General features: G+C 45.1%; 1 protein-coding gene across 3 annotated transcripts in view; it reads left to right on the forward strand.

The window, feature by feature from the left end:
- Nucleotides 1-27,996, forward strand: part of LOC119825255 (MLX interacting protein) — a 59,716-nt gene that overhangs the window by 23,797 nt on the left and 7,923 nt on the right. For 2 of the 3 annotated variants that reach the window (XM_038346016.1, XM_038346017.1), the window contains exons 2-13: nt 18,037-18,143; nt 18,788-18,873; nt 20,207-20,296; nt 20,658-20,699; nt 20,962-21,133; nt 21,806-21,895; nt 22,362-22,453; nt 23,737-24,391; nt 25,130-25,251; nt 25,365-25,521; nt 27,187-27,311; nt 27,852-27,950. In XM_038346016.1, the coding sequence (XP_038201944.1) occupies nt 18,037-18,143; nt 18,788-18,873; nt 20,207-20,296; nt 20,658-20,699; nt 20,962-21,133; nt 21,806-21,895; nt 22,362-22,453; nt 23,737-24,391; nt 25,130-25,251; nt 25,365-25,521; nt 27,187-27,311; nt 27,852-27,950 (1,837 nt within the window). Of the gene's footprint in view, nt 1-8,491; nt 8,577-18,036; nt 18,144-18,787; nt 18,874-20,206; nt 20,297-20,657; nt 20,700-20,961; nt 21,134-21,805; nt 21,896-22,361; nt 22,454-23,736; nt 24,392-25,129; nt 25,252-25,364; nt 25,522-27,186; nt 27,312-27,851; nt 27,951-27,996 lie in introns of those variants that run through there. The other variant, XM_038346019.1, reaches the window with a different exon arrangement.

The following is a 27,996-nucleotide window of genomic DNA, read 5'->3' on the forward strand; positions in this document are numbered from 1 at the left end:
ATGGTTGTGAGCTGCTATGTGGTTGCTGGGAATTGAACTCAGGTCCTCTGGAAGAACAGTCAGTGCTCTTAACCACTGAGCCATCTCTCCAGCCCTGTTGTTTATTTCTTTAATTAAAATTATCCCTTTTTGCCGGGCAGTGGTGGCACACGCCTTTAATCCCAGCACTCGGGAGGCAGAGGCAGACGGATCTCTCTGTGAGTTCGAGGCCAGCCTGGTCTACAAGAGCTAGTTCCAGAACAGGCTCCAAAGCCACAGAGAAACCCTGTCTCGAAAAACCAAAAAAAAAAAAAAAAAAAAAAAAATTATCCCTTTTTGTTTGTTTTTCATTTTTGAATTCGGTTCTCACAAACCCAGGACAACTTCAAACTCTTTGGTCCTTTGCCCCCATTTTTCCAATTTTGGGGTTACAGGCATGCCTGGTGCACTTTTAAGTTTCTTTTTACTTTACTGTTTTTGAGACAGGGTCTCACGATGTCCCCTTGGCTGACCTGGAACTCACTATTTAAACCAGTCTGGCCTCACAGAGATCCTCCTGCTTCTGCCACTATGCCTGACTAACTTTGTTTTTTGAGGCAGGGTCTCATATATCCCAGGCTGATCTTGAACTTAACTGTGAGACTGAAGATGATTTTGAATTTATGGCCTTCCTGTCTCTGCCTGACAAGTGCTGGGCTTATAGGTGTTTACCACCATGCCTGGGCGGGGGTCAAACTTAGAACTCCGTGCCTGCTAAACCAGCACTCTACTTATTGAGCTGCTCTCCAACCCACAACGAAACGTTTTGAACCCTTTGCAATGGGACATGGAAATCTCTCATGCACAATAATCTTCACTGCTTTCTTCAACACTGAGTATAGTATAACTTATTTCTGAAAATCAGTTTGTTATTTTTGTGTAATGTACCAGTGCATGCCACAGTGTGTGTATGGGGGGAGGGGTGCAAGCACCTTCATCTGCTGCACCATTTCAACAGTCTTACAAGTTATTATTTTAAAATGTGGTGGTGCTGAAAATAGAGCCCGGGATCTCACACATGCTAGGCAGGTGCTCTTCCCACTGGGCTACACCCCTCAGCCTCTGTGTTTTGTTTTTTGAGACAGGATCTAATGTAGTTGAGAATTATCTTTTTGTTTTTTTTTTCCCCCAGAGGTTTTCTCTGTGTAGTCCTGACTGTCCTGGAATTTACTTTGTAGACCAGGCTGGTCTTGAACTCACAGAGCTCTGCCTGCCTCAGATTCTGGAATTAAAGTTATGTGCCACCACCACCTGACTGCTAAAGATTATCTTAACTGATTCTTCTACTTTTCAGGTGCTAGAATTATAGGTATTTTCCTAGTAAAACTGAGTATTTAGAAACATATTTATGAATATTCTTTCCTGTATCATTTTTTTTCTTGTCTGTGAGTGGGAAGTATATTTGTGTGTCCATGTTTATATATCCACACCCATGTGTGGAGACATGGGGTTGACACGGGTGCCTCTCAATTGCTCTATACCTTATTTCTTATTAAAATTTAAATTTAATTATTATAACATGTGTTCATGTGATTTGTGTGTGTGAGCAGAGGTGCACATGTGCAGGTGAGAAAGCCCCTTGTGGGAGTTGGTTCTTCCACCCTGTATTCCAGGGATCAACTTCAGGTTGTCGTGCTTGTGTGGTGAGTGTTAAGCCATCTCTCAGACCCTCTGTATTTTTTGAAACAGTCTCTCATTGAACCTAGAGGTCACTGGTTGAGTGAGCTCTGCTCCTGAGCTGGGATTTCAGGCATGTACCATCACAATGGTGATTTTATGTGGGTGTTGGGCATCCAAACTTAAGTCTTCATGTATGTGTGGCCAGTACTTTATAATGGAGCCATCTCCCCAGCCCCTTAGTAGCATAATTTCTAATAAATTTCCACTGTTAAGATGTATGTGCAGTGCTCCTGGACTCTTCAGGAGTTGGGGTTTTACACATGTCGTCAAACATAAGTGGCCACTCTACCCTAAGTCACACCCCAGCACCTGGCTTTCAGATGCCTGTCTCTCCACTGCAGTGAGTTCTCAGCTTTCTCTGTCTTGAGTTATTCTTTTTTTTAAATTTATTTATTTGTTATGTATACAATATTCTGTCTGTCTGTATGTCTGTATGTCTGCGGGCCAGAAGAGGGCACCAGATCTCATTACAGATGGTTGTGAGCCACCGTGTGGTTGCTGGGAATTGAACTCAGGACCTTTGGAAGAGCAGGCAATGCTCTTAACCTGTGAGCCATCTCTCCAGCCCTCTAGAGTTATTCTTATTCTGTTGGTTTGCACAACTGTTAAGCTGAATGTAAAATAGGGATAATTAACTTAGTAAGGACTTAGAAACTCTGAGTCAAGTGTACAAACCTTGATTATCATCTTGAGTTACTTTCACTTATTTGTGTGGAGATGGCTGGGAGATAATATTTCTTTTCTGTAATAATTTAAAGCCGCTACTATCTGGTCACATCACCAGACAGTGTCTGTATAATAGACATGCTCAAACAACAAAACCACACATACGGGAAAAGGCAGTAAAAGGTACCCCTCAAGAGGACCATCTGTCTGATGTTTTCTTGCCACAGGAGCTAGGATAATGCTGATGTTGGGGGTACATTGCTAGGAAACCCTCACCTTCAGGTCCTGTCAAAGAGCTGTGAAGCTTTGTCACCCTGTTGCTTTTCTTCTTTGGTGTTGTGGAAATGCTCCGATAAACAAGAAAGACGTCCTATGATCATTCCTTTTCTGTGTTGGCTACAGTGGCTCAAATGCCTTTTAATTAACAGTTCTGCAGGGCACAAGTAGTGTCACCTGAGTGCATAAATCCTTGCTCTGAGACACTGGTGTGTTCCAGATGGAACAGCCAGCTTGCTTTAACCATCGACATCTGTGAATTCCGGCTCTCACAATCTCAATTAAAGCGAAATTCAAAAAGGTTACCTGTGTGCCCAGACCCTAGAGCTGCACTGAAGTCCTATTCCCTCTGTCCTCTGGCCACGGATATCAGCTTGTTGCTGACGTGTCTTCAGATTAGAAAAACTGCTTTTTGATGCTGGTTAGGAGGTACTCTGTGTTTCCATGAGTGAAGCTGTCCTGACTGCAGTTCCGCTGATAGGTGAGGTGGGTTTTCAGGACAGGCTCAGTGGACTAGATCAGGTCCCTCTCAGGTCTGGGACTGTGACTTTTGTCACAGTTTTGTCATAAATTTGTCAGGGAAGCTTTCGTGTAGACTGAGGGAGTGCTATTGCCCTTAAGCCAAATAGCTACAGAAACCTCAGCCATAGCTTCACTTAAAGTTAGATGTAATGGCTTATGCCAGTATTCTCAGACCCTGAGAGGCAGAGGCAGGAGGATCACTGCAAGTTTGATACCAACCTGGTCCCTGCACAACAAATTTTAGTTTAGCCACGTCTGCATACTGCATACCGAGACCCTGTCTCTAAGCAAACAGATGAGGAGATGGCTTAGTTGGTGACATGCTTTATGGACAATCATGAGGATGTGACTTCAGACCCACTGGACTCACATAAAAATCACTGCCTTCCAGTGCAGAGACAGGAGGATCCCAGAATTCTCTGGCCAGCCAGTCTAGCTGAACTGATGAACTCCAGGTTCAGTGAGAGACCATCTCCAAAAATAAACTTTTCTTATGTGTTTGCATTAGCTATTAAGGTGGGAAATACCTATCATGGTTAATACTATCCATAGGGCTCAGGTTATAATTGGGATATGATGATTATACTGGACCTCACCTTACCTCCTAACTGCTGTTTATGATTTGTTGAAAGGGAAGGAGTTTAAAATGGCAGCCAATTCTGAGAAGCATATGGAAGGGAAGCCATCTGTAACATGCTATAGAGGACTGATTTGGTGGGGGGAGGTGACATTTTAAGACAGTTGTATATAGCCCAGGATGGCCTTGAACACCTTATCCTCCTGCCTCTGCCTCCCAAGAGCTGGGATTACAGGTTTGTGCCACTATGCCTGACTAGTAAGGACAGATTTTATCAGAATTTTGGATTGTATGAAGAAGGCAGTATGAGGAGGTTGTTATGGTTGTTTGCTTTGCTGAATTGCTCTCCTCAGAGATAGTCAAAGACTGTGGTTAGGATGTTATATACCCATCTAATACTTTTTTTGTTTAATGTTAGTTGGTGGAATCTACCCAGCCACCCCTACTTTGGGCACCTCTTGTTTGTGAGGTGTTTTTTTGTTGTTGTTGTTATTTGTTTTGTTTTTGAATACTTCTTGCCATGTTACTTGGGCTGTCCTGCAACTTTCTAAGTAGACAGTACTGGCCTTGAACTTGTGTCTTTGCCTCTGCTTTCTGAGTACTAAGATCACAGAGTATACCACCATGTTTGGCCCTTTTGTGTTTCTTTTTTTTTCTTTTCTTTTTTTTTTTTTCTTTCTGAGATAGGGTTTCTCTGTAGCTTTGGAGCTGTCCTGGAACTAGCTCTTGTAGACCAAGCTGGTCTCAAACTCACAGAGATCCGTCTGTCTCTGCCTCCAGAGTGCTGGGATTAAAGGCATGTACCACCACCTCCCGGCTTCTTTTGTGTTTCTTACATCTAGCATCTCTCTCTGGAGTGTACACTTCTAGACTCTTAAGGCTGGAAAGCAAATTGAATTCTTTGTTGTCTAAAATGAGAAAAGCCACTAGAAGCCTATTTATAGGTCTTGCCTACCTGGGGAGTGTTACTTTATCCTTGAGACTGATCAGTCAGCTTCAGATTTCCCTGACTGCTAAGTAGGTTATGGAACTGGCAGCCCTCTGAAATGACAAATGTTGGCAAAGGCATGTTAGCTTCATAGGAGCTCAAAAATGTTTTGTATTTGTTGTGGTCCTCTAGAGGAACGGAACTTGCAGGTACATAATACTAAAATGGCTTACAGACTGTAGTCCAGCTAGTCCAACAATGGCTTTCTACCAGTGGGAAGTCCAAGAATCCAGTAATGATTCAGTGCCCAGCTCATCTTCAGTATATGCCAAAATCATGAAGAAGTAGCCTCTAATGCCAGTGAAGGAATGGACTTGCCAGAGAGAGAGAGAGCAAGCTTCCTTATTCCATGTCCTTTTTACAGGCTGCCAGCAGAAGATGTGGCCCAGATTAATAGTTGGTCTTCCCACTTGGAATGATTTAATTAAGGGAAAACAAAACAAAATAAGAACAAAAAACCCTCACAGGTGTATCCAGCCACTTAGGTTTTAGTTAATTGCAAATGTAGTTGAGTTGACAACCAAGAGCAGCTGTCACAGTCTCCATACATGACTTCTGCTATTATTTTCATAGCTACTTTCTAGAACCTTCTGTCTGCAGTGTGCTCTGTGAGCCAGGTGTCTGGCACTGGGTAAAAGTTTTCTTTCTTTCTTTCTTTCTTTCTTTCTTTCTTTCTTTCTTTCTTTCTTTCTTCTTTCTTCTTCCCTCCCTCCCTCCCTCTTTCCTTCCTTCCTTTCTTTTTAAATAAATCCCTTTTTTAAAAAAAAATTTTTTCTTATCATGTATACAGTGTTCTGTCTGCATGTACACCTGCAGGCCAGAAGACGGCACCAGATCTCATAGATGGTTGTGAGCCACTGTGTGGCTGCTGGGACTTGAACTCAGGACCTCTAGAAGGGTAGTCAGTGCTCTTAACCTCTGAGCCATCTCTCCAGCCCATGGGTAGAAGTTTTCATTCTTACCTAAAATCTTAACTTTTCCCACAGTGGAGAAGTCACTCACAGTACTGAATACATAGAACCAACTCACTTGTACCTGTCGTTCAACCTTACTGTTCCCAGGAGGGTGGAGGTTGCCTTATCTACGTGGGGCTGTACTGAACACAATAAAATGGACAGTACTTCACTTTGACCAGGTGATTTGATTTTTGTTTTGCTGGTTTCACTTACTAACACTTCGTTTTTATATTTTACTTTGAAATAATTCGAAAGTATGTAATCAGAAATGTCAAGTGCATACATGAAAAAGGTTTTAGAAAACCAAACATGTATATATGACATGGAGATAGAAGCAAAGCTGTCTAGGAGACGAAAGGGACTAAGGAGAATGGAGAGGATGAGACAGCGGAGGGTCAGGTTGTGGGAGGAGCATGTTCAGCGTACATTGTATGTAGGCATGAAAGTATCCTTACAAAGCTTGGTACTGTGTACAATAAATATAACTCAGACAGGTGGTGCTCACCTTTAATCCCAGCACTGGGGAGGCAGAGGCAGAAGGATTTCTGTGAGTTCAAGGCCAGCCTGGGCTACAGAGTGAGTTCAAGGATGGCCAGGGCTACAAAGAAAAACCCTGTCTGAAAAACAAAAACAAACAAACAAAAATATAACCCAATTAAAACCAAATAGCTTCAGATCCTCCCTTTCTCCCTTCTCCCTCCCTTTCCTACACACATGCTAAGCAGGTATTGCACCACTAAAGCTGTGTGAATTACTGTTGTTACAGTTTGTTGCTGGGGAAAGGATTCAGATTACTATCAGTTGGGAAGCTGTGGTAGGATTCCAGGCTAGTCATAATCAGTAGTGATGCCCCTGTCCAACGCAGAGCAAAACCCAGAGTCATCTCAGAACAGTTTCTCCTGGGACAACATCACCACTACTGTTGACCTTTTACCTCCAGCCCTCCCGTGATGTCCCAATACCTCCAGTTACTTGCTCCTCTGGCGTCTGGAACTGATCGATAGTCCTCGCTCTACAGCAAGTCACCTATATAGTCTTGCAGCTGAAGCCTCAGGCAAATACAACACTCACATCAACCAGATTGTTCCAAGGGCCTGGAATTCACTACCCAAAAGCCCAACCTTCTTTATTACACAAGATTTTTATTTTTTTATTTTTTAGCTGGATCTCGCTATGTCTCAGACTCTTCTAGAACTCACTAGGTAGCCCAGGCTAAGTTTGAACTTATGACGATCCTCCTGCCCAAGTACATTAGAGCTCTTTCACCATGTCTCAGTTCTCTAAAATTTGAGCAGTGCTATTTCTAGGTGGTAAAGTTGTCCAGTTTCGTGTGTCTTCCTTACGACATTCACTGTTGTTTGACATTTCATTCGATGTGGATAATACAATAGTCTAAAAAATTAACAAGATTGAAAAGTTTTTAAAAGAGATAAAAGTGAAACTAATCTGTGTGCCAGCAGGGTGACTCCGTGGATGAAGGTGTCACTGTCCAAGCCCAGTGACCTCACACTCACTCCTGGAACTCACAGAACTGCAGGAGAGTACCGAGTCCAAGGTTCTTGACCTCCAGCATAATGCCATACATACACACAATAATAAGATTTTATTTAAAAAAAAATCAAAAAGAGCTGGGCAGTGGTGGTACTTACTTTTAATCCCAGCACTTGGGAGGCAGAGGCAGGAGGATCTCTGTGAGTCTGAGGCCAGCCTCAAACTCTGTGAGTTCCAGGACAGTCAGAGCTACACAGAGAAACCTGTCTAGAAAAACCAAAAAAGAAAAAAATGGGAAAAATAAAATAAATAATAAGAGGGCTATCAAGATAGCAAGTGTAAAAATTGAACAAGTAAATCTCTGACTGGGGCAGGTGAGCAGGGAGGGAAGCAATAAAAGAAGTGGAACAGTAGATCTCCCTCCACAAATATTTAACCTTTAAAGACAGCTTTGAAAATAGAAGACAATCAGAAACCAGGGAGGGGTGTGTAGCTCAATGGGACCGATTTTCCTACTATGCATGAGGGATTGGTTAAATTGCCAGCTCAGAATAAAAGAGGAGGGAAGATGGAAGGAAAACTAGCTGGAACATTCATAGAAGCTTCACAAATGGTAATTGTTACTATAATTTTACAAATAGAAAAAAGACTAACATCTCATTGGATGGTGGAAAATTGAATAAGACAGTAGGGCTGGCAGGATGACTCACATACACACACACACAATAAATGTTTAAAAAACAAACGTGTTACTTCATCCTCCCTATTACAAAAAAGACAGAGGAGCTGGTCAGTGGTGGCACATACCTTTAATCCCAGCCCTCGGGAGGCAGAGGCAGGTGGATCTCTGTGAGTTCGAGGCCAGCCTGGTCTACAAGAGCTAGTTCCAGGACAGGCTCCAAAGCTACAGAGAAACCCTATGTAGTGGCATTTCAACTGCATTTTAATAAATAAAAACTGCCTGAAGATTTGAGAGTAAAACAGTCCCACTGGTCAGCCTTACAGACCAGGTTATGGTAACACACACCTTTAATCCCAGTTGCCACACTAGTTGCCATAGAAACTGGGCGCTGCATGCCTTTAATGATTGTAGTGCACGCCTTTAATCCCAGCCCTAGAGAGGATTATAAAATGGGAGGAAACAGCTCTCAGCACAGTCTCATTCTGAGATTCCTGGAGGCAGGATCACCATTTCAGACGAGATCATGATAAAAGCCTGTGACTGGCTGTTTTGCTTTTTGGATCTTCAGGTTCACCCCAATTTCTGACTCTGAGTTTTTATTAATCGTGCTTCAACCCTGCCTCAAAAAATAAAACAACAACAACAACAAAAGAACAAAAAAAACAGAGGGCCTGAAAGGCTGTACATGAAACAGGTACAGATACACAGCTAAATACACAGGTAGGTTTTTAAGATCTTTTAAAATAACATTATTTGTTATGTGTATGTGGTGGGGTATGTGTGTGTGCTGTGACAAAAGTCGAGGTCAGAGGACAACTCTTCAGGATTCAGTTCTCTTCTACTATGAGTCCCAGAGATGAAACTCAGGTCCTTAGTGGCAGCAAACATCTTTATCTGCTGAGTCAGCTTTTACAAACCTCAAGGTGGAGTTTTTTGTTTTTTATTGTTTTGTTTTTTGTTTTGAGACAGGGTCTTGCTATATACCTGTCTGGCTTGCTATTTGCTTTATGTGGCCTATGATGGACTCAAAGTCATGGTAACCTTCCTGCTGGAACCTCCTGGTTTACAGGAACTCTCGCCACACCCAGTCTTCCAGAGATTGAATTAATTGTTAAATTCTTTAACAAATGGTCCAAATTGAGCCCTCTCACCAAAGACTGTTTCTGTCCATATTCCAGAGGAATTAGTAACACCCAGAGTTCAAGGTTCAAATTTATTGGCACATAAACCTCCCCCAACCATCTTACTAGAACTGAAGCTAGAGTCTTGTACATGCTGAAGACGTGCTCTATCACTGAGCGTTTGACTGACTTTAAGTGGTGCTGAGCTGTGAGTCTAGTAAGGGCCAGAATGTAATGCCCCCAGAACCAGAACAGCCCTTCTTCTGTGCCAAACCCAGATCCCCACACCTGCTTAGGATCCACCCAGTTCTCCCACTCAGTGGATAGAGTCGCCATTTCGTAGAAGGTGGGCGGGGCAGCTCACGTGATTTGTTTAGAAATGGGTCACTCTGCTTTCTAGGCACAAACTCTACCACTGGCCACTACCTGCTCCTCAAGCCACTTGGCTCTCTGCATTTGCTTAGGAGTGGTCTGAGTCTCAGGTAGTTTGTCTCCATGTGGATGTCACTAAAATGACAGGATGAAGGGATGTGAATCATGCCATTACATGGGCAAACTTTGTCTAATTTTTACTCAGGTTGCCATATTTTTGTGTTTGTGGAAATGCTTATTTCCTGCACTTTCTACTTAATGACAGACATAAACCCTCATAAATATTTTGGTACATTTGAGCTTGTGTTCCAGCACACCTATGTACTCTCACCCTTGAAGTAGGACAGGTCTGGATGGGACCTAAGGCCCGTGTTCCTGCCCTGCTGCCTCAGTCCTCAAAGCCAACTTCTCCACAACACTTGTTCTTCATTTTTAAAAGTAAGATTCCAAGTGGCCCCAAGGATGATGAGTTTGAGACACACAGGTTGGTTCTGAAAATCTCCCTGGCTTCTATGGGAGGTGCCTCTGCTGGGCAGGTATCGATAAGGTGCCAGGAGGATTCTTGCTTTCTACTCATGGTAACTTGTCCCTATGTCCTGGCTCCTCAATGAGCCTTTGTCCCTCTGCAGCCTGTTAGTTTTGGCTCCAATAGCCTCTGGATCAAGCCCAGATCCCAGGACAAGCCAACAGAAACGACTCTTTAAAGACAAAAAGTTGGAGTACTGGAGGAGAGACAAGGTGGAACATTATCCTTCGACTCACTCCTTAGGCAGAGTTTAATAACCACATTTGCCTATCTGGGTTTGTTACAGAATTGACTCATTCACAAGTTTCTGTCTCTGTGTGTGGCTAAATGCCTTCTGTGATTAACTAGAAGGCCTATAAGGTAGGCTGTGCCTGAACTTTTATCCTTGTTTTAAAAAAAATAATATATTTCTATGTTTTTTATTAACTTTATTTTTTTAAAACAATTGTTTCTCATTTTACATACCTATCCCAGTTCCCACTCCCTCCCTCCCTCCCTCCCGCTCCCCCCACATTCCCCCTACCTCAGCCCTCCATCCACCACTCAGAGAGGATAAGGCTTCCCAAGAGGAGTCAACAAAGTCTGACACATCACTTTCAGGCAGGACTGAGGTCCTCCTCCATATATCTAGGCTGTGCAAGATATTCCTCCAAAAAGAATGGGCTCCAAAATGCCAGTTCAAGCACTAGGGATAAATCCTAGTTCCTCTGCCAGTGACCCCACAGACTACCAAACCACACAACTGTCACCCACATTCAGAGGGCTTAGTTTGGTCCTATGCAGGTTCCCCTGCTATCAGTCCAGAGATAGTGAGGTCTCACTAGCTCAGGTCAGCTGTTTCTGTGGGTTTCCCCATCATGCTCATGACCCTTTGCTCTTGTTATCACTCCTCGCCTCTTGAACTGGACTCTGGGAGCTCAGCTCAGTGCTCCGCTGTGGATCTCTGCATCTGCTTCCATCAGTTGCTGGATGAAGGTCCTATGACAATTAAGGTAGTCATCAATATGATTACAGGGAAAGGTACCCTCTCCATTAGTGCTTAGAGTCTTAGCTGGAGTCATTCTTGTGGATTCCTGAGAATTTCCTTAGTGCAAGGTTCCTTGCTCATTCCTATGTTTAATTAATTAATTTTTACCCTCTCCCTTTGTATGTATATGGAGACCTAGAGAGATGGCTCAGTGGTTAAGAGTGTCTGCTGCTCTTACAGAGGACCTGATCTCTTCTAGCAGACCTGAATTCAGTTCTCAACACCCACTAGAGGCAGCTCCAGGGAATCTGACTCCCTCTTTTATCTATTCTTCTAGCCTTTGCAGGCACCGTGTGTGTGTGTGTGTGTGTGTGTGTGTGTGTGTGCGCGCGCACACACATGCTTGCACATACACATTCACAGGCATACACATAACTAAATCTTAAAAACAAAAACAAATGGAGCCACAGTGTAGTTCACTGAAATTGCACCTGCATAAGGTCCTAAGTCAATACCCAGCTTGGTTTTTTTTTTAAAAAAAGGAAGCTATACTACAATTCATTGCTGGTTTTGTTTTCATTTAACAATGTCCCCTATAGATTTTTGCCTATCAGCATTATATGTCAACATACTTATGTTTTTTAGATTACTTTAGAATGATCAACTATGTACATATACTTGTATTTTAATTAATCTCTTTTATTGAACATGTACTTCATTTCCAGCCTCTTCCTGCAATTTAATATCCCTTTATTTATGGCTTTGTGCCCATGGTTAAATGGATTTGCAGAATTAATTACTGCAGGGGAGATTTTGGCTTAAAGGAATGTACATATAAAATATAAATAGACAGTTGTCGGTTTTAAAAAGACTCAGTTGTTTTTGCCCATAATTATCCTCAATGGCAGCTCAATGATTAGACACCTCTTCCCTGTCATGGGCTGGTTTGGAAAGGCTGTTAGCTAAGATTTATCTTGGTACAGGTTTTCCAAGGATTTGGAAGGACATGGTGGAAGAAAATTCATCTCATGGTGGCCAGGGTACAGAGAGACAGAAACAGACTGGGAGCAGGGTATTTCTGGGATGTTTCTCCAGACCACTTTCCTTCATCTAGGCCAGTGACTCAACCTGTGTGTGTCCTGACCCCTTTGGAGGTCAAACCACCCTTTCACCCTAGGAGGGCCCCTAAGACCATTAGGAAACATAGCTACTTACATTGTGATTCATATCAGTAGCACAATTACAGTTATGAAGTAGCAATGAAATAATTTTATGTGTGGGGTCACTACAGCATGAGGAACTATATTAGAGGATCACAGCATTCGGAAGGCTGAGAATACTGGCTTAGGTACTTCCTCATTTTAAAATTTTATGTGTATGGATGTTTTGTGTGCATGTACGTCTATGTACATGTGTGCCTGGTGCCCTTGAAGGCCAGAGAAGGCATCAGACCCCTTGGAACTGGAGTTACAAATGATTGTGAACCATCATGTGTGTGTTGGGAACCAAACGCAGTACCTCTGGAAGAGCAGCAAGTACTCTTAACCTCTGAGCCATCTCTCCAGCCTCCTAGACACCTAGACATTACCTCTTAATTTTTTTTATATTTTTATTTTTTGCTTTTTCAAGGCAGGATTTCTCTGTGTTGCTTTGGAGCCTATCCTGGAACTCGCTCTGTAGACCAGGCAGGCCTTGTACTCACAGAGATCTGCTGCCTCTGCCTCCTGAGTGCTGGGATTAAAGGCGTGCGCCACCACCGCCCGGCTCTCCCTCTTAATTTTCATCAACTCCCAACAATGCCATCAGATTCTAACTATTTATCAATGGATTAATCCAGTTATTGAGAGAGTCCTCAAGATCCAGTCATGTGCCCCAAAGCCCCAGCTCTGACCATGCTACATTGGACAGCGGGACTTCAACACTTGAGTCTTCTGGGGAGACACCTCGTAGCTTTGTCTGTTTCTGGCAGCACTGTTACAGCATCTCAAAGTATTGAGATATCCATTTATTAGCAGGTGAATGGATAAACAGAATGCAGTCTGGTATATGTTGTGTGGCTTTTCCTGGAAGATGTAAACAAACATTTATCACCCTAGATAGGGTACTCATGACACAGCAGAAGGTGTGATTCCACTCATATGCATGTTGTGAAGCCTATGAATTTAACTGGGGGATACACAGAGAGAGACCCACCTAAGCTTACAGTTCAGAGGTTTAGTCCGGTTAAATGTTTTCCTTTATAAGAGTTGCTGTGGCCATAGTGTCTCACAGCATTAGAAACCCTAACTAAGCTGGGTGGTGGTGGTGCACCCTCTTAGGGTAACAGGGAGAATAGGCAAATAACTCATTCCTGGGGCTGAGTCGAGTATCAAATTCTGCAGGACTTTTCCTCTGGAAGCGCTCAGTTTCTCCAGAGTAGCATGTGTATTGCTGAAGCCTGCCCATTGATTTTCGGGAAATAGGAAGAGATGGGAACTGGAAATCTCATATTAAGTATTCAGACTTGTACTTAATCCTGCAGGCTTCAAAGAAAAAAACTAGTGAATAAATAAAATGAGCTACCAGATGATGATTAAAGTATTCCCTTCATTGCTAGTCACACTAGGAGTGGATTGTAAGCCAGTTACCAGCTGGTTGGTTGGTTGCGTGTTTTGTTTTTTGTCCAGTAACCAAGCAGGGTGAGTATGGGCAGGAAAGGAGATCTGCCTGGTTCTTTTTATACTGGTGATGCCCACTCCAGTGAGTGAGGCAGGGTTGGGATGTTTTACCAGTGGGCAGTCCTCTTGGAAACATCAGGAAGAGTAAAGTAATGAAATTTGGTTGAGCAGGGGCTGGAGAGATGGCTCAGAGGTTAAGAACATTGTCTGCTCTTCCAAAGGTCCTGAGTTCAATTCCCAGCAACCACATGGTGGCTCACAACCATCTGTAATGGGGTCTGGTGCCCTCTTCTGGCCCGCAGGCACACATACAGACAGAATATTGTATACATAATAAATAAATAAATAAATAAATAAATAAATAAATAAATGTTTTTGAAAAATTTGAACAGATGAATGGACCCAGAACTATAACTGGTAGCCTGTACTCCCTCTGCTTGCTTCCTTTTGGAAAGAAGGCTTGAGCAAGAGTCAGTGTCTAATTCTACCTCGGCAAGCAGAATCCATGACCCACTCCCGCCCTCCCTGTTTTCTTGATTATTTAGTGCCTTCTTTTTGAGGCGTGCGCTTTAATTTTCATTCTAAAGCAGCCTCTTGCCAGACCTTTGAAGAACTCATGGTTTGCTAGTTCTGTACAACAGAAGTTTAAGACGGGCCTTTGTTGTCCTGTGAACTTCTTGTTTTGTGTCAGGAACCCTTCTTCTAGGAATGGGGCACGGCAGCGTATAAAGACTTCTTCATGGAAACATTAAGCATTTGTTGAATAACTGAGTTTAAAAGCACCTCTATGCCTGCACTGGGCCAGCAGTCCCAAGATGAGTCAGAGCTAGACCGGGCCTTTTCATAGGTTGGGGGCAGGGCTAAGTACCTGGTGCGAGTTCCTTAGAATCATGGCTGTGACACAAGGTCAAAGTTCAGAAGTATGGGCTGGAAGAAGCTTCCAGATACTAGGGAGAGGATCTTGTTTATTTTCTTTAGTATTTCTGATTATATTTTAAAGGAAGGCTTATGCTTGGACTATCTGAAAGATATAGGAGAGCGTGGGAAACAGAAGTCTAATTGGAGAGACTTCTGGGTACCCTGCTTTTGGTGTTCTTTCAGGAGGTGACTGACCTGCAGCTGCCTCGTGGAGTCTTTTAAAGCAGCTTTTCCTAGTTTTGTGGGAAACGAGACTTGTGGTATGAGAAGGACTCTTGTATAGAAAGCTCTTCTTCCTTCTGTGAGGTGCCAAAGAGCCCAGTAGGAAAGAAACTGACAGAAGTTTATAGTACTTCTACCACTGGGCTATATTCCCCACTTTCTTCACCGTTTGTAACCTTTGATATTGTGTAGCTCTGTGGACCAGACAGGTTTTTGACTAGTTTCTTTATGTGTATATACCGCCATCTGCTGGCAGTAGAGATATTACAGAAATTTTCAGTGATTATAGACATTTAGAAATTGTGCGTTCCTGCTGACGTTTTACTGTATTTGCCATAAGTATCCTGAACAAGAGAAATGTCTCAGCAAGCAGTGGGGAAGAACCAAGAAACCCTCACGCTGTTTATAGTTCAATATCTTTCTCTGTATATCTTCTACTCCCATCATGATACGTCCTTGAAGGTGCTATGTAGTCTGATGGAAAAGAGGCTGTCATAGCACACTGGTCCTCTTTTTCTTAGGTACACAGCAGAGGTAAGATTGGCATGGGTCAGCTCGGTGGTTAACTCCACACAGATACTGACAAGGCCCTAGCATCTGTTTCTTCCTGGGTCCATGGTTCCGTCACAGCTCTTTTGCAAATGTCTCTGAAGTGGTTAGTACTCAGTCAGATTCTGGTACTGCTGAGCACATGGCACAATCCTGGAATCCTAGGCTTCACCAGGAAGGAGTTTCAGATATAGCAAAGGAGTTTTTAGTTTAGTTTAATTTAGTTTAGTTCCTTAATTTATTTCCATAATAGAACTGCGTGCCAGCCAGGCCTGGAATTGCTGGAGGACCTTGCACAGGCTGGGAAGGAAGATTATTTTGTTGAGCTAATAACTCTTGTCCTCTGTCTGCATTGGCCCAGCAAGGGTCTTCCATCTCTGTCTAGGTTCATTTGTGTTACGTCGGCAAAGTCACGAGCCAGCGGGAACAGTGATGCACTTCTTTCTCTAGGCCGTAGCTTAGGTTTTAGCCTTGCACTGGTCCTTCTTTCACACAGGCCCTGAGATGGCCTGGACCTGTTCCTCACCTGCATCCTTCCTCAATCCGTAGGTCTTTACTCACAGAGTAGGTCTTTAACACTTGTTGGCTGAGTAAATGGAAAGCCCATGGCTCTGTAGCTGCTTCTATGTGTAGTAGGGCCGCCTTCCTCAGGTGTCCTGTGTTCCTAAGACTGAAGTAAGCACAAAGAGTCTTCCTTTTTTACATGCATACCCATGTTTACATGTGCATACACACCCTCTTCTAAATATTCTTAAAAATACTGTGGAGGAAGTGTGTTATTGTGATTTTTACCCAGCAAACAGAAGCACTAGAACACCTCTTTGCCAACATAGATGTGCAGCAATGGGCCAGAGGCAGTGAAGGCTCCAGACCTATAAGGCTCAGCTATGGCCTTAATGTCACAGATGGAGCTGATCAGTTCCAGAGGGTGGGTTAGACATGCCTTTGGAGTAGCAGCTGGAAGAAGAGGAAACAGAGAGATTCTTCATAAGCTTCTGACCCTTTGGGAGAGACTGCTGTCATTGTGTCTCCCAGATACTAAGAAAATGTGCTCCCTGGGTAGTGGTGGTGCACACCCTTAACCCAGCACTCAGGAGGCAGAGGCAGGGGGACCTCTGAGTTTGAGGCCAACCTGGTCTACAGAGTGAGTTTCAGAACAGCCAGGGCTACACAGAGAAACTCTCGAAATCCCCCCCCCCAAAAGAAGAAGAGGAAGAGGAAGAAGAGGAGGAGGAGGAAGAGGAGGAGGAGGAGGAGGAGAAGAAGAAAAGAGGATTGCTGTGACATTTTCTTGGGGCAGTCACAGTTCTCTTTTCTTTTTATCAAAAATATTTATTTTTAATGTATAATATGTGTATATTTGTAAATGTATTGTATGTCTGGTGTCTGTGGAAACCAGAGAGAGGCCATCCAATCCGCTGAAACTGGAGTAACAGGCTGTTGTGAGCCACCACATGGGTCCTGTAAACTTAACACTGGTCCTCTGCAGGAACAGCAGCTATTACTCTTTCATGGCTGAGCTACCTTTGAGCTCCAGGGCCACAGCTTTCATCTGACATAATCCAAAGCCTGAGCCCTGAAGGTGTGGTAGAAAGCAATGAAAAGTTCTGCCAGGCATTCAGCAGGAAGCTTTCCTTGTGTATCAAGCTTCCAGGTTTACTTAATGTCTTGCTCAGACCCCTCTTTAAATACTTGAGCTTCCATAACTGGGCACATCTCTGCTACTCATGTGTTCTTTCTGAGTAAGTTTGGAGAAAGAACAGGGCTGTGACCTGCCATCAGAGAGATGCTCCTCAACACCCATATGAAGTAAAAATAGTGCCTTACTGTCTCAAGCCCTCAGAAGGAGCCGCCTCGGAGAGGCCAGCGCTGGCCCAAAGCAGATGGTGTTAAAGCAGTGTCTGAAGGTGGAGTCGGGCCATAGGAAGAGTTCTTTAAAGAGGAAGGTGCATGTGTATCAGACACAGAGCAAAGGGGGGTGGACGTCTCAAAGCCCCTATTAGTGCTATCTTTAATTGTAAGAGTATGCCTCAAAATTCTTCTAGAATTAGTTACTGGGGAGATGACTCAGTGGTTAAGAGCACATGATGCTCTTTCAGAGGACCCAAGTTCAGTTCCCGGCACCCACATCAGGAAGCTCACAGCAGCCTATGACTACTGTTCCAGAAGAGCTAAAGCCCTCTCGGCCTCCATGGGTACCCACACATAAGGCTCGCTGTCTCTCACACACACAAATTTAAAAATAAATTTAAAAATGTTCTGTACGGTAAGTTGAAAGCACTCACAGACCAGGTAATAACCGGCAACATGAGCTCTCTGGTGGCACAGCCATCATAGTAGTTGAGTTTCCCAGTGCTGTACCAGCAGCCACCTCCGAGCAACTGAGAAGAATCACCTCAGATGGCTTGAGATGGGTCAGTGGTGACTGAGAACAAAAGGAGTGGGCCAAGACCCGGTAAAGAGTGCCTGGTTTCCATAGTCAATTGATGTTAGTCGAGTCTGTCTTTGAATTCACAGTCCTCTGCCTCTATCTCCTGAGTATTGGGATTAAAGATGTATGCCAACACACCTAGTAATGTGCCTTTTAAATATTTAATTATGAGAAACTTTAAGGCTAAGCAAGAGCCCAGAGTATCCACGTCTGATCCCCCATTGCAGCATGTCCTCTAAGCCTGAATATTATCATGCCCCACTCTCCCTGTGTGCTCTAAAGAAATCCTGGAGTGGCTGTGTTCGGTCAGGCTTCTCCTGTAATGGATCAGCCAAGGGTTCTTCAGTCTGGAAAGACTGGGTCTCACTGTTAATTTCTGAAGACTACTGACTCTCCCCTCTTTGTCTTGCTTTCCAGTGGGAAATTAGTGTCTCCAAAGTGGAAAAACTTCAAGGGCCTGAAACTCCAGTGGCGGGACAAGATCCGACTCAACAACGCCATCTGGCGGGCATGGTACATGCAGTGTAAGTGTGTGGCTAGCCACAAGGGCCTTAATTCTGTGGGATCAGAGCTCTGCATCTTAGAGGCCAGAGTACCTATAGCCTGCTCTTAAAAGATGTTTGCAGCAAACTATTTCCTTAGCAGTCTGTGATAGGAAACCAAGTGATAATACATCCCAGGAACCAGGACATTCACCAGCCATCAGGCAGAGTCAGCCAACAGAGCCCAGAGTCTGGAGGAACAGACATATGAGACCCTGACCATAGTGTGTAGTGCATGTGGGGTTTTTGTACCCTAAGGAGTGAGTGGTTTTTTTTTTTCAGGAGAGTTGGGAGGATGTAGCCAAAAAGTGACACTTGAAGAGCCAGAGCAGCTTGTTTCTAGCAGGTTAAGAAGACATGAGTGCCACTGTAGAGCCCTTATTCCTGGCCTAGCTTGAGGATGGGAGGATGTGGGTTTGAGGAGCGGGCTGGACTTTCCTACTCACTAGCTGCCTGTGTATTGATGAGCAGCTTCATTTCTTACCTAGATATTACTGACATCCTTTGCCTTGGGCCTACATGCTTTTAGTTCTCAGAGTTCTGCATTTCTTCAGTGTGTAGCAGTGTGGGTAGAGCTCCTTCAGGGGTCTTGGTGTAGTTACAATGTCTCTCTTCTCCCCAACCAGACTTGGAGAAACGCAAGAATCCTGTGTGCCACTTTGTCACTCCGCTAGATGGCTCTGTTGATGTCGACGAGCACCGCCGGCCAGAGGTACTTAACCAGCAAGTGGCTGAGCAGAGGGTGTGGGAAAGGAAGCCTGCCTTCATTTCTCGATGAACAACCCACCAAAGGACCAAATTCTACAGGAGGAACCACAGGGAATAGAGGAGTCTGTGCTGTGCTAGTAGTTGACATGACCTTGAGAAGGAGCAGTGGCTTCCAGAAGATTCTATCCTTAGACAGACTGACCTTATAGGGCTTCATTCTCTGCTTTCACTTAAAATTGGTGTTTCTTCTGAGGGTTACTCAGGGAAAGCTGACTCTGTAGCAGATGAAGAAGGCACATACTCATGCTCTGGGTCATCCCTAGTACCACAAGCAAAACCACCTCTCCAGAAATGTCAGAGAGAACTCAGTGTCCTTCAGCTCACACTGCAGGTGCAGCCCAGCTGGGACAGTACTCTCCTAGCATGCACCAAGCCCTGACTACCATTTCCAGTACCACATAAACTGAGCATGGTGTCAGAAGCCTGCAATTCCAGCATATGAGAGGTAGAGGCAGGGAAATCAGAAGTTTAAGGTCATTCTTGATATACAGGGAGTTTGAGGCCAGCCTGAGCTACGTGAGACCCTATCTTTGGGAGGGACGACAAGCAAACAAACAAAAACCCTTAAGGTAGGGGATGAAAAGAGGTTGAAGAAAAAGCAGCCTTTTTATATTTTGTTTATTATTTTGGTACTAAGGATAGAATCCAGGGCCTCTTACATGCCAGGCAAGTGTTTAACCATTGAGATATACCTCCTACACCAAAAAACTAATTTAAAAATTTTAAATTAGATTTATTTGTGTGTGTGTTTGTGTGTGTGTGTGTGTGTGTGTGTGACAGCTTTTGTGTAGAGGTGAGAGGACAACTTCTGAGAGTCCTTATTTTTTCATCATGTGAATCCCAAGGATTGAATTCATTGAATTCAGGTCATCAGCCTTGACAGCAGGTGCCTTTACCCACTGAACCATCTTGCCATCCCTGATTCTCACTCTCTGAGAGCATGGCAGATGCTGCTGGAGAGGGGTATTGTGTGGGCCATGTGTGAGTTTCCTTAGCATCCTCAGGCAAGGAGGAATGCTCTCTGCCTCCTCTGAGTGCTGTGTGATTACCCTGTACCCAGTGCAGAGTCACCCTTGGTGTCATGGGTGTTAAAGCAAAGATACATTTTTAGCCTGAGTTCAAGTTGTAGCTCTGAAGAGAAGAGGTGTGCCAGTGAGTGAAGCCTTCTGACCAGGAGAACCTTCTGAGGCCACTTCAGTAATGGATACTGGGTGGTCACGGGCTGAGATCTGATTGTCATCCAAGACCTGATTTTCATTTTGGCCTCTCGGTTATAGGCCATCACCACGGAGGGCAAATACTGGAAAAGTCGCATTGAGATTGTGATCCGGGAATATCACAAGTGGAGAACCTACTTCAAGAAAAGGGTAGATATTGGCAAGGGCTCTCAAAAGAACATGTTCTGGAAGCTCTGGGGGCAGGGTTGGGGCTGGGTAGGCAGGAGGTGTAACTGTATTCAGAACGTAGTCTGAGGCCCTAGACTCCACAGCTACCCCACAGTCAGGGAGCATGATGTGGGAATATTGTACTCAACACCAAACAGTGACTATGGTTTCCTCAGCCATGAATAGGGTTATTTTCTTCTTTGGGCCCACATTCATGGGATGATAGCCAGCAGAATCCCATTCCCAACTCGTTTCCCATATAGTTCACTCACATATAAGGAGGTGAAGTTGGGGCATTCCAGGGTTCTTGGTGGCTGCCTCATCTTGCTCCCTTTGCCCACAGCTACAACAACACAAGGATGAGGACCTCTCTAGTCTGGCCCAGGTAAGTGAGCTTGAGAGCCCTGCATCTTGTCAAGATGCAGCAGTGACTTCTGTGCCCCAAGAGAATCCTGTAGTAGAAGGCCAGACTCAGGAACAGCTCCTTCTCACATGGAGGTCCTGCAGGTGGCCAAGAAAACAGGCACACTCTCTGCTGGGTAGGCTAAGGGAATAGCCTTTGCCTCTTAGGAAGCATGCCCCTTTCATGCATGCCAGGACTGAAGATAATAAATCCACCTGCTTAGAGTCTTTCCCCTGTTGGCTAGGATGACGACATGCTCTATTGGCACAAACATGGAGATGGCTGGAAAACCCCAGTCCCCATGGAGGAGGACTCACTGCTGGACACAGATATGCTCATGTCAGAATTCAGTGACACCCTCTTCTCCACACTTTCTTCACACCAACCGGTGGCCTGGCCCAACCCACGGGAAATAGGTAACTAGTCTCTGTCCTTGAACAACTGGATTCCTTCTCTGAAGATTCCTCTAGGCCAGGCTTTAATCAGGGCACCTCTGTGCTGTTGCTTGGCACTTATTTAGGCTACGCAAGGGAAAAGAGAAGGATTGCCCAAGCGCCTTGTCTGGGGTCCTGTGCAGTTGCAAGGGAAGAGACTAGAAATGGAGCCTTCCAGGGGTGACCACTGTTCTTTTAGTCCCACTGTGAGAAATCAGCAGGCTCTGATCTGAACCGTCTGTGTTTCTGATACTGTTTGTAGTGCAGGATGTATCCAGTGAGCACTACACTCATGACACCACCTGGAGACCATCAGTCTTGTAGGTCCTCTGGGCAGAGCCACAGACGGACAGTGAGAGCAGGGCCAGAGGGCTGTGGGGATGTGGAGTGGGGTGAAAAGTTGGAGCTGCTCCTAGCTTCATGGTGATTCCAGTACTGCCTGTCTTTTCTGTCTCCTGAGGGTAGAGAGGACATAGCTATCTAAGAATGGCCACAAACCCCTAAGAATGTAGAAATCTCAGTCAACTTCCTACAGTTCTTAGAAGGTTCTAGAATGGCTAGCCAGGAGGATCTGTTCCAGAACTAATTGTTTATTTTCCTTTGACCTTATTTGAGGTAAAAATCATTCTCTTCTTTAACTTGTAATTCTTGCAGCACATTTGGGAAATGCAGACATGATCCAGCCAGGCCTGATCCCTTTGCAACCCAACCTGGACTTCATGGACACCTTTGAGCCTTTCCAGGGTGAGAGTAGCTCTTGGCCCTCCCATATCAGACTGGTGCCCCTTTTGTAGAGAGGACAGTTGGAAATGGGTGTAAAGGAAAGGCTTGGAATTTTTCAAAACTGAATTTTTTTCTGATAGTAACTGCAAAGCCTGGAAAAGCTTTCTGAGACATTTGAAGGGAGTTGGCATTCTCAGAGAGGGCGAAAGTGTGTTATTCTTGCTGGGAGCATCGCCTGGGCCTTGACTGTGGGCAGTTCCTTATGTGGACAGCAGAGAGCGCTGTGACACAGCCACTTCCCAGTAAAGTGCCTGCCGTTCTCCAGGCCCGAAACACTTGGTATTCCAAATGGTTCAACCAGAATCGTCTGTCTATAGAAAAAATTATCTTTGGGAGGGGTAGGGTGGGAGTCAGGCCCCTGTTTATGTGTCAGAATTCCAGAAAATGGTCAGCTCATGGACTTAAAGACTCCCATGTTCTTTTTCAGATCTCTTCTCTTCCAGCCGATCCATTTTTGGCTCCATGCTGCCTACACCTCCGTCAATACCTGCCCCAGATCCCAGCAGCCCGCCTTCTCAGGTAGAGGAAGCTGGGGGAGCAGGCATGGCAGATACAGGGCTATCATCAGACTTTACAACCAGAGCTAGGGTAATGCTGTGACTATAAATTGACAACACACTGGGACCATTGCTGGATCCAGTACTGAATGCATGTGAATATGCAAAGAAATTATGGAACCCTCTTTGAAAGCATCCTTAGCTCCCCACAAGATGGGAGACTGTACCAACAAAGTCATTTTCCTAAGGCCTCACATAATCTTTGTCCAGCTTCCCCCCCCTCCCATGTTCATTGGTGTTTTGCTCGCATGTATGCCTGTGTGAGGATGTCAGGTCCCTGGAACTAGAGTTACAGTTGTGAGCTGCCACGTGGGTTCTGGGAATTGAACCTGGGTCCTCTTGAAGACTAACTAGTGTTTTTTAACCCTTGAACCATCTCTGTAGTCCCCAGCCAGCTCTTTTCTAAGACAAGATTAGTTATAGAAGAAAAACATGGATCACTAATACAAATATATTGTGTAAACTGGAGGGTGGTGGTGCACACCTTTAATCCCAGCATTTGGGAGGCAGAGGCAGGTGGATCTCTGTGAGTTCAAAGCCAGCCTGGTTTACAGAGTTCCAAGACACCCAAAGCAACACACAGAGAAACCCTGTCTCGAAAACAACAACAATAAAAAAGTATATGGTTTTATTTTTACGTAGCAATTAATTAAAGATAATTACAAGTATTAGGGGTACAGAGCTGAGCAAGGCATAGTTCTCTGCCCTGGGGGAGCTCTCAAGTTGTGATATACTCAGTTAGTCATCCGGTAACCTGGCACCTTCCCCGCCTAGCTCAGATATTGGTTTCTTCTGTAGAGACTTGAGATCTGCACAGGTGACTCCTCATGGCTTTTCCACTCAGGAAGAGCTAGCCTGACTGGAAGTTGATACTTGAAGCTGTCCTGGAGGAACCTCTGAGCAGCTGTAGTCTAGGCTGCTTCTACTGTGTAACAGAAGATGGCAGAGACTGAGGGCAGACCTAGACCAGACTCTGGAAACCAGATATCCCTAGGCTTCTGTCCAGCTTTGTCTGAGCTCTGTGTTATCATTAGTTCCTAATGGAAACAAGACCCCTGCTGACACCCAGGGAACACCGATCCGTTTCTCCAGCAGATCAATGTGTTGGGCGTGAAAGATAGCACTTTTGTCCCTTGGTCCCTTCGTCTCCATGCCCACAGTTAGTCTTTGTGTTATGTAGTGCTAAACGGTGAGAGCTAATTATCCAATTGCATCTTTGTTTCTTCATGTTTCTTTCTTCCTCAGGGGAACATCTTGCCAAATACAGCTCTTCCCACTGTGAGCCTGCCCAGTAGCCTCATTGACTCTTCTGCAGCCCCCTCCCTGAATCCCTCAGATGGGCAGGGTTGTGAACACACCTCCCAGACTGTGGACCCATTTATTCAACCTGCAGACTTTGGTCCCTCTGAGCCACCACTGAGTGTCCCACAGCCCTTCCTCCCTGTCTTAACTATGACCTTACTTTCCCCTGGCCCTGCCCCAGCACCTGTCCCAGCTGCATTGCCATTAGTCTCCCCTCCTGCCTCTACTCTGAGCCCTTCAACCCCACCAGCTTTCCTGCAGCCTCAGAAGTTTGCTGGAGTCAGCAAATCAACCCCTGTAATTACCCACACAGCCTCTACTACTCTTACCCATGATGCTTCTGCTACCACCTTCAGCCAGAGCCAGAGTCTTGTTATCACAGCACACCACCCAGTCCCCTCATCATCCCCTTGTGGTCTGGCACTGTCACCTGTACCCCAGCCACCAGTTGTGGGAGCTCCCCAGCCTCATTTAACTTTTATACACCCCAAGCCCGTGTCCTTGACTGGAGTGAGACCCAAGCAACCCCCCAAAATAGTGCCTGCTCCCAAACCTGAGCCGGTGTCCTTGGTATTGAAGAATGCCTGCATTGCTCCAGGTGAGTTGGATTAGGGTTATAGCCTGCCAAGGAGTCATGTTTTCCTTCCTCAAAGGCTTTACATTTGTGACACCTCCCCCACATTTAAATGGAACAGAGCAGTGTGGATAGTTCATATGTGCACTCTCTCTATTCTATATGTTTAAACATTAGTCTAGTGTTATCTGGGTGTCGTGACAAGTGCCTGTAAACCCAACATTTGAGAGGTTGAGGCAAGAAGACTTTGGACTTGAGGCCAGTCTGAGTTACATAGTAAGTCTCAGGCCAGCCAAGGCTGTATAATGAGACCTTATTTAAAGAAACTAATATTAGGCTGGTGAGATGGCTCAGTTAGAGAAGACATTTGCTGCTAAGCCTGACAGCCTGAGTCTGATCTCCAGGATCCACATGGTGGAAGGTGAGAATCAGTTTCCATAAGTGTCCTCTGACTTCCACACATGTACCACAACACTTGCATACCTGCACACATATACACATCACACAAAGTAAATAAAATATAATTTAAAATCTAAAGGAAATAATAATAAGAATTAGAATTGAAAATGTGGTTTGAGAAGAATACATGGTCATGAGCATCTCTTTGTAGGGGATATAGTAGGACTCAAGTAAAAGGTACAAAATAATTCAGAAGCCTTGATGCCCTGGTTTTCCTGGCGTCTGCAGCTCAGCAGTTTTGTTAGTAGTAGCGAGGCCTCTCTAGGATCAGACCCTCACTTTCAGCTCTCTTCCTCCCTACAGCTGCCTTCTCAGGCCAACCACAAAAGGTGATCATGACATCAGCCCCTCTGAAGAGAGAAGGGATTCTGGCATCTACTGTGTCCCCATCCAATGTGGTCATTGCTTCTGCTGCTATCACCAGGGTAAGGAGATCTAGCCTAGGCAGGCCTCTAGCATCCTCACCTCTAGAGTGGCTTTCAGCCAATGTAACTGCTCTGCAGCAGTGGTACATGACCTCCCTCATGGGTCTCCACAGGCTTCTGGAGTCACAGAGTTCCTCAGCCACAGTACAAGTAGCCAGCCTACCCCTGTCTCTCGGCTCTTCTCTCCAAGTACAGTGCAAGACTCTCTGGTGAAGGGCGAGCAGGTCCCACTGCATGGGGGTAGTCCCCAGGTCCCTGCCACAGGCTCTAGTAAGTATTTTCCTGAGTGGGGTGCTTTGGGCTTTATGGAGGAAATAAGCAGCTTGCTCCTGATGGGGAGGCCATTCACAGGCTCCATAATCAAGCCTGGCCTACAGAACCTTCAGTCTGCACAAGCTGGGGAAATGCTTACTGAGCATCAGAGTAGTGTAGCCATACCAGCAGAGCAGGCACAAGGGACGGCAGTTGTGTTCCAGCAGGGGCAGCTAGCACATTCAGGAAACCACGCTCAGAAGGCCTGGCTCAGAGCTGTCAGTCCCATCCAGAAAGGGACTGAAGATTGTTGTCAGCAGTTTGGAAAACTTGAGCCTGGGACTGCTGTAGCTGTCAACCAGCAGCAGGCTCGTCACCGCACCACCTCTCCTAGTTTCTAAACCACTGCAGATCTGTGGTCGTTTTCATAGCATACAGCTCGGAGCAGTCAGGACAGGACTGGTTTTGCCTGGTGACTTGGAGAGTCAGAAGTAGGGACTAGAGGTCCTGCGACATCAGTGTTGGGTTCCTTCTGGTGCCATACTGGGAAAGGAACTAGAATATCTATGCACATGCCAGGCAAACAGTCTGTCACTGTGCTGTACCTTAATGCCTTCTCTTTGCTAAAACCATGGTTGCATCTGAGCATCTTACCTGGGAAGACATGATACAGAGGGGTTTCCAGCTGAGAGGGGTGGACTTGTCCAAGGGCAGGTTTTGAAGAATGGGACTCATCAGTCTGGAAAGATACAGACTCAAGAGACAGGAGTCAAGTTTCTCAAATTATCCAGGAAAGGGAAGTCGGTCTTGGCCTGCAGAACCGCAGAATGCAACATTTAGAGCTGTGCACTGAAGTGAAACCTGGTACTCTAGGAGAAAATAAATTAACTGGAAGCATTTGTTAGAATAAAGTGAAACGGACCTAGGAAATGGCTTCCAAGGGACATCAGTAAGTGGGACATGAGCCCAAGTGGGTCACAGTAATACTCTGGTATATTCCGCATGGGTAAAAAGTGGTCGTACTCTTTATTTAACATTTTCAGAGTGGGTGAGAAAGAGTAAGAAAATACCTATGTAGAATTTAAAGAACAGAAATAAAGCAGATTCCAGTGCCCTGAGAACATGGGTTAAGAGCTATTGCCTTACAAACCTATAAGGGCCCTGGGCTACCTTGAGGTGGCATTTTAAGGATTGGGTTAGCAGTTCAATTCCTCCTCTGAGCAATTGTGGACACCTAGGATGGGGTAGCATTCATGCCATATCCCACATCTAACTTGCCTGCCTCATGGGTTGCTTTAGAACCAAGAAATCCCCTTTGGAATATGGGCAAGGGTTTCTTCAATTTTTTTTTTTTTTTTTTTTTTTTTTTTTTTGGTTTTTCGAGACAGGGTTTCTCTGCAGCTTTAGAGCCTGTCCTGGAGCTAGCTCTTGTAGACCAGGCTGGTCTCGAACTCACAGAGATCCGCCTGCCTCTGCCTCCCGAGTGGGTTTCTTCAATATTTTCAATATTTCCAATATTTTCTCTGGGGTAGCCATAGAAGGACTTCCAAGCCTAAGGGCTTGCAGGGAGTCCCTCTGGTTGGTGAGGACTACCGTGGGGACGGGACAGAGAAACCTTACTTCTTATTTTTTCCAGTTCCCTTCTCAAGTGTTTTCCTGTTAAGAGAATTTTTTTTTCCTCAGGCCGTGACTGCCCCAACTCAGGACAAGCCTCTCCATGCCCATCAGAACAAAGTCCCAGTCCTCAGTCTCCCCAGAACAACTGCTCAGGGAAATCTACAGACCCCAAAAATATGGCTGCATTAAAGGTACTGCTTATTTCTCTTGATTGCCTTGGTGGGATGGGGCAGAAGAAAACATCAGGAAAGGAGAGCCACAGATCTAGCTGGTGTTGCAAACCCAGAACCACTAAGATTAAATTAACTCCGACCATTTCCCATCCCACCACAAGCCCATGACGATTAGAGCCTATTCAGAGCTCTGGGTGGGCACTCTGGGCTCAAGAACCAACAGCAAGTTCTTATGACATGGTAGGGGTGCATGCAACCTTGGCCACACCAGTTGCAGGGAGGAAGCAAGATTGTAGGTACTAGGTTGTAGAGAAGCAGTCAGTCTGGCTGCCAGGGGCCAGAGCACATACTGCTTTCTAGCCCATGAGTCTTGCCCACTCCCTGATGACTCCTCTTAGAGCTTTTTAGCCATTTGCCTCTCCTTCTGCATAGTTTTCTGGCCTGTCTTGTCATGTGCCCCGAGTCATTAGTCTCTCTCTAGCCTCTCAGCATTATGTTGTGCAGTAAGGAGGAACAAGGCCTAGCCTATGTCTCAGTGACCAGTTGATTCTCCAATAGAACCGACAGAAGCATATCTCAGCTGAACAGAAAAGGCGTTTCAATATCAGGATGGGCTTTAACACCCTGAACAGTTTGATCTGCAATAATTCCAAGCAGGTAAGTTGCTTGAGAGTCCTGGTGGTGTGATAGGACATCTTTCCTG

The sequence above is a fragment of the Arvicola amphibius genome, chromosome 10 (genome assembly GCF_903992535.2).
Source record: "Arvicola amphibius chromosome 10, mArvAmp1.2, whole genome shotgun sequence".
Taxonomy (NCBI): domain Eukaryota; kingdom Metazoa; phylum Chordata; class Mammalia; order Rodentia; family Cricetidae; genus Arvicola; species Arvicola amphibius.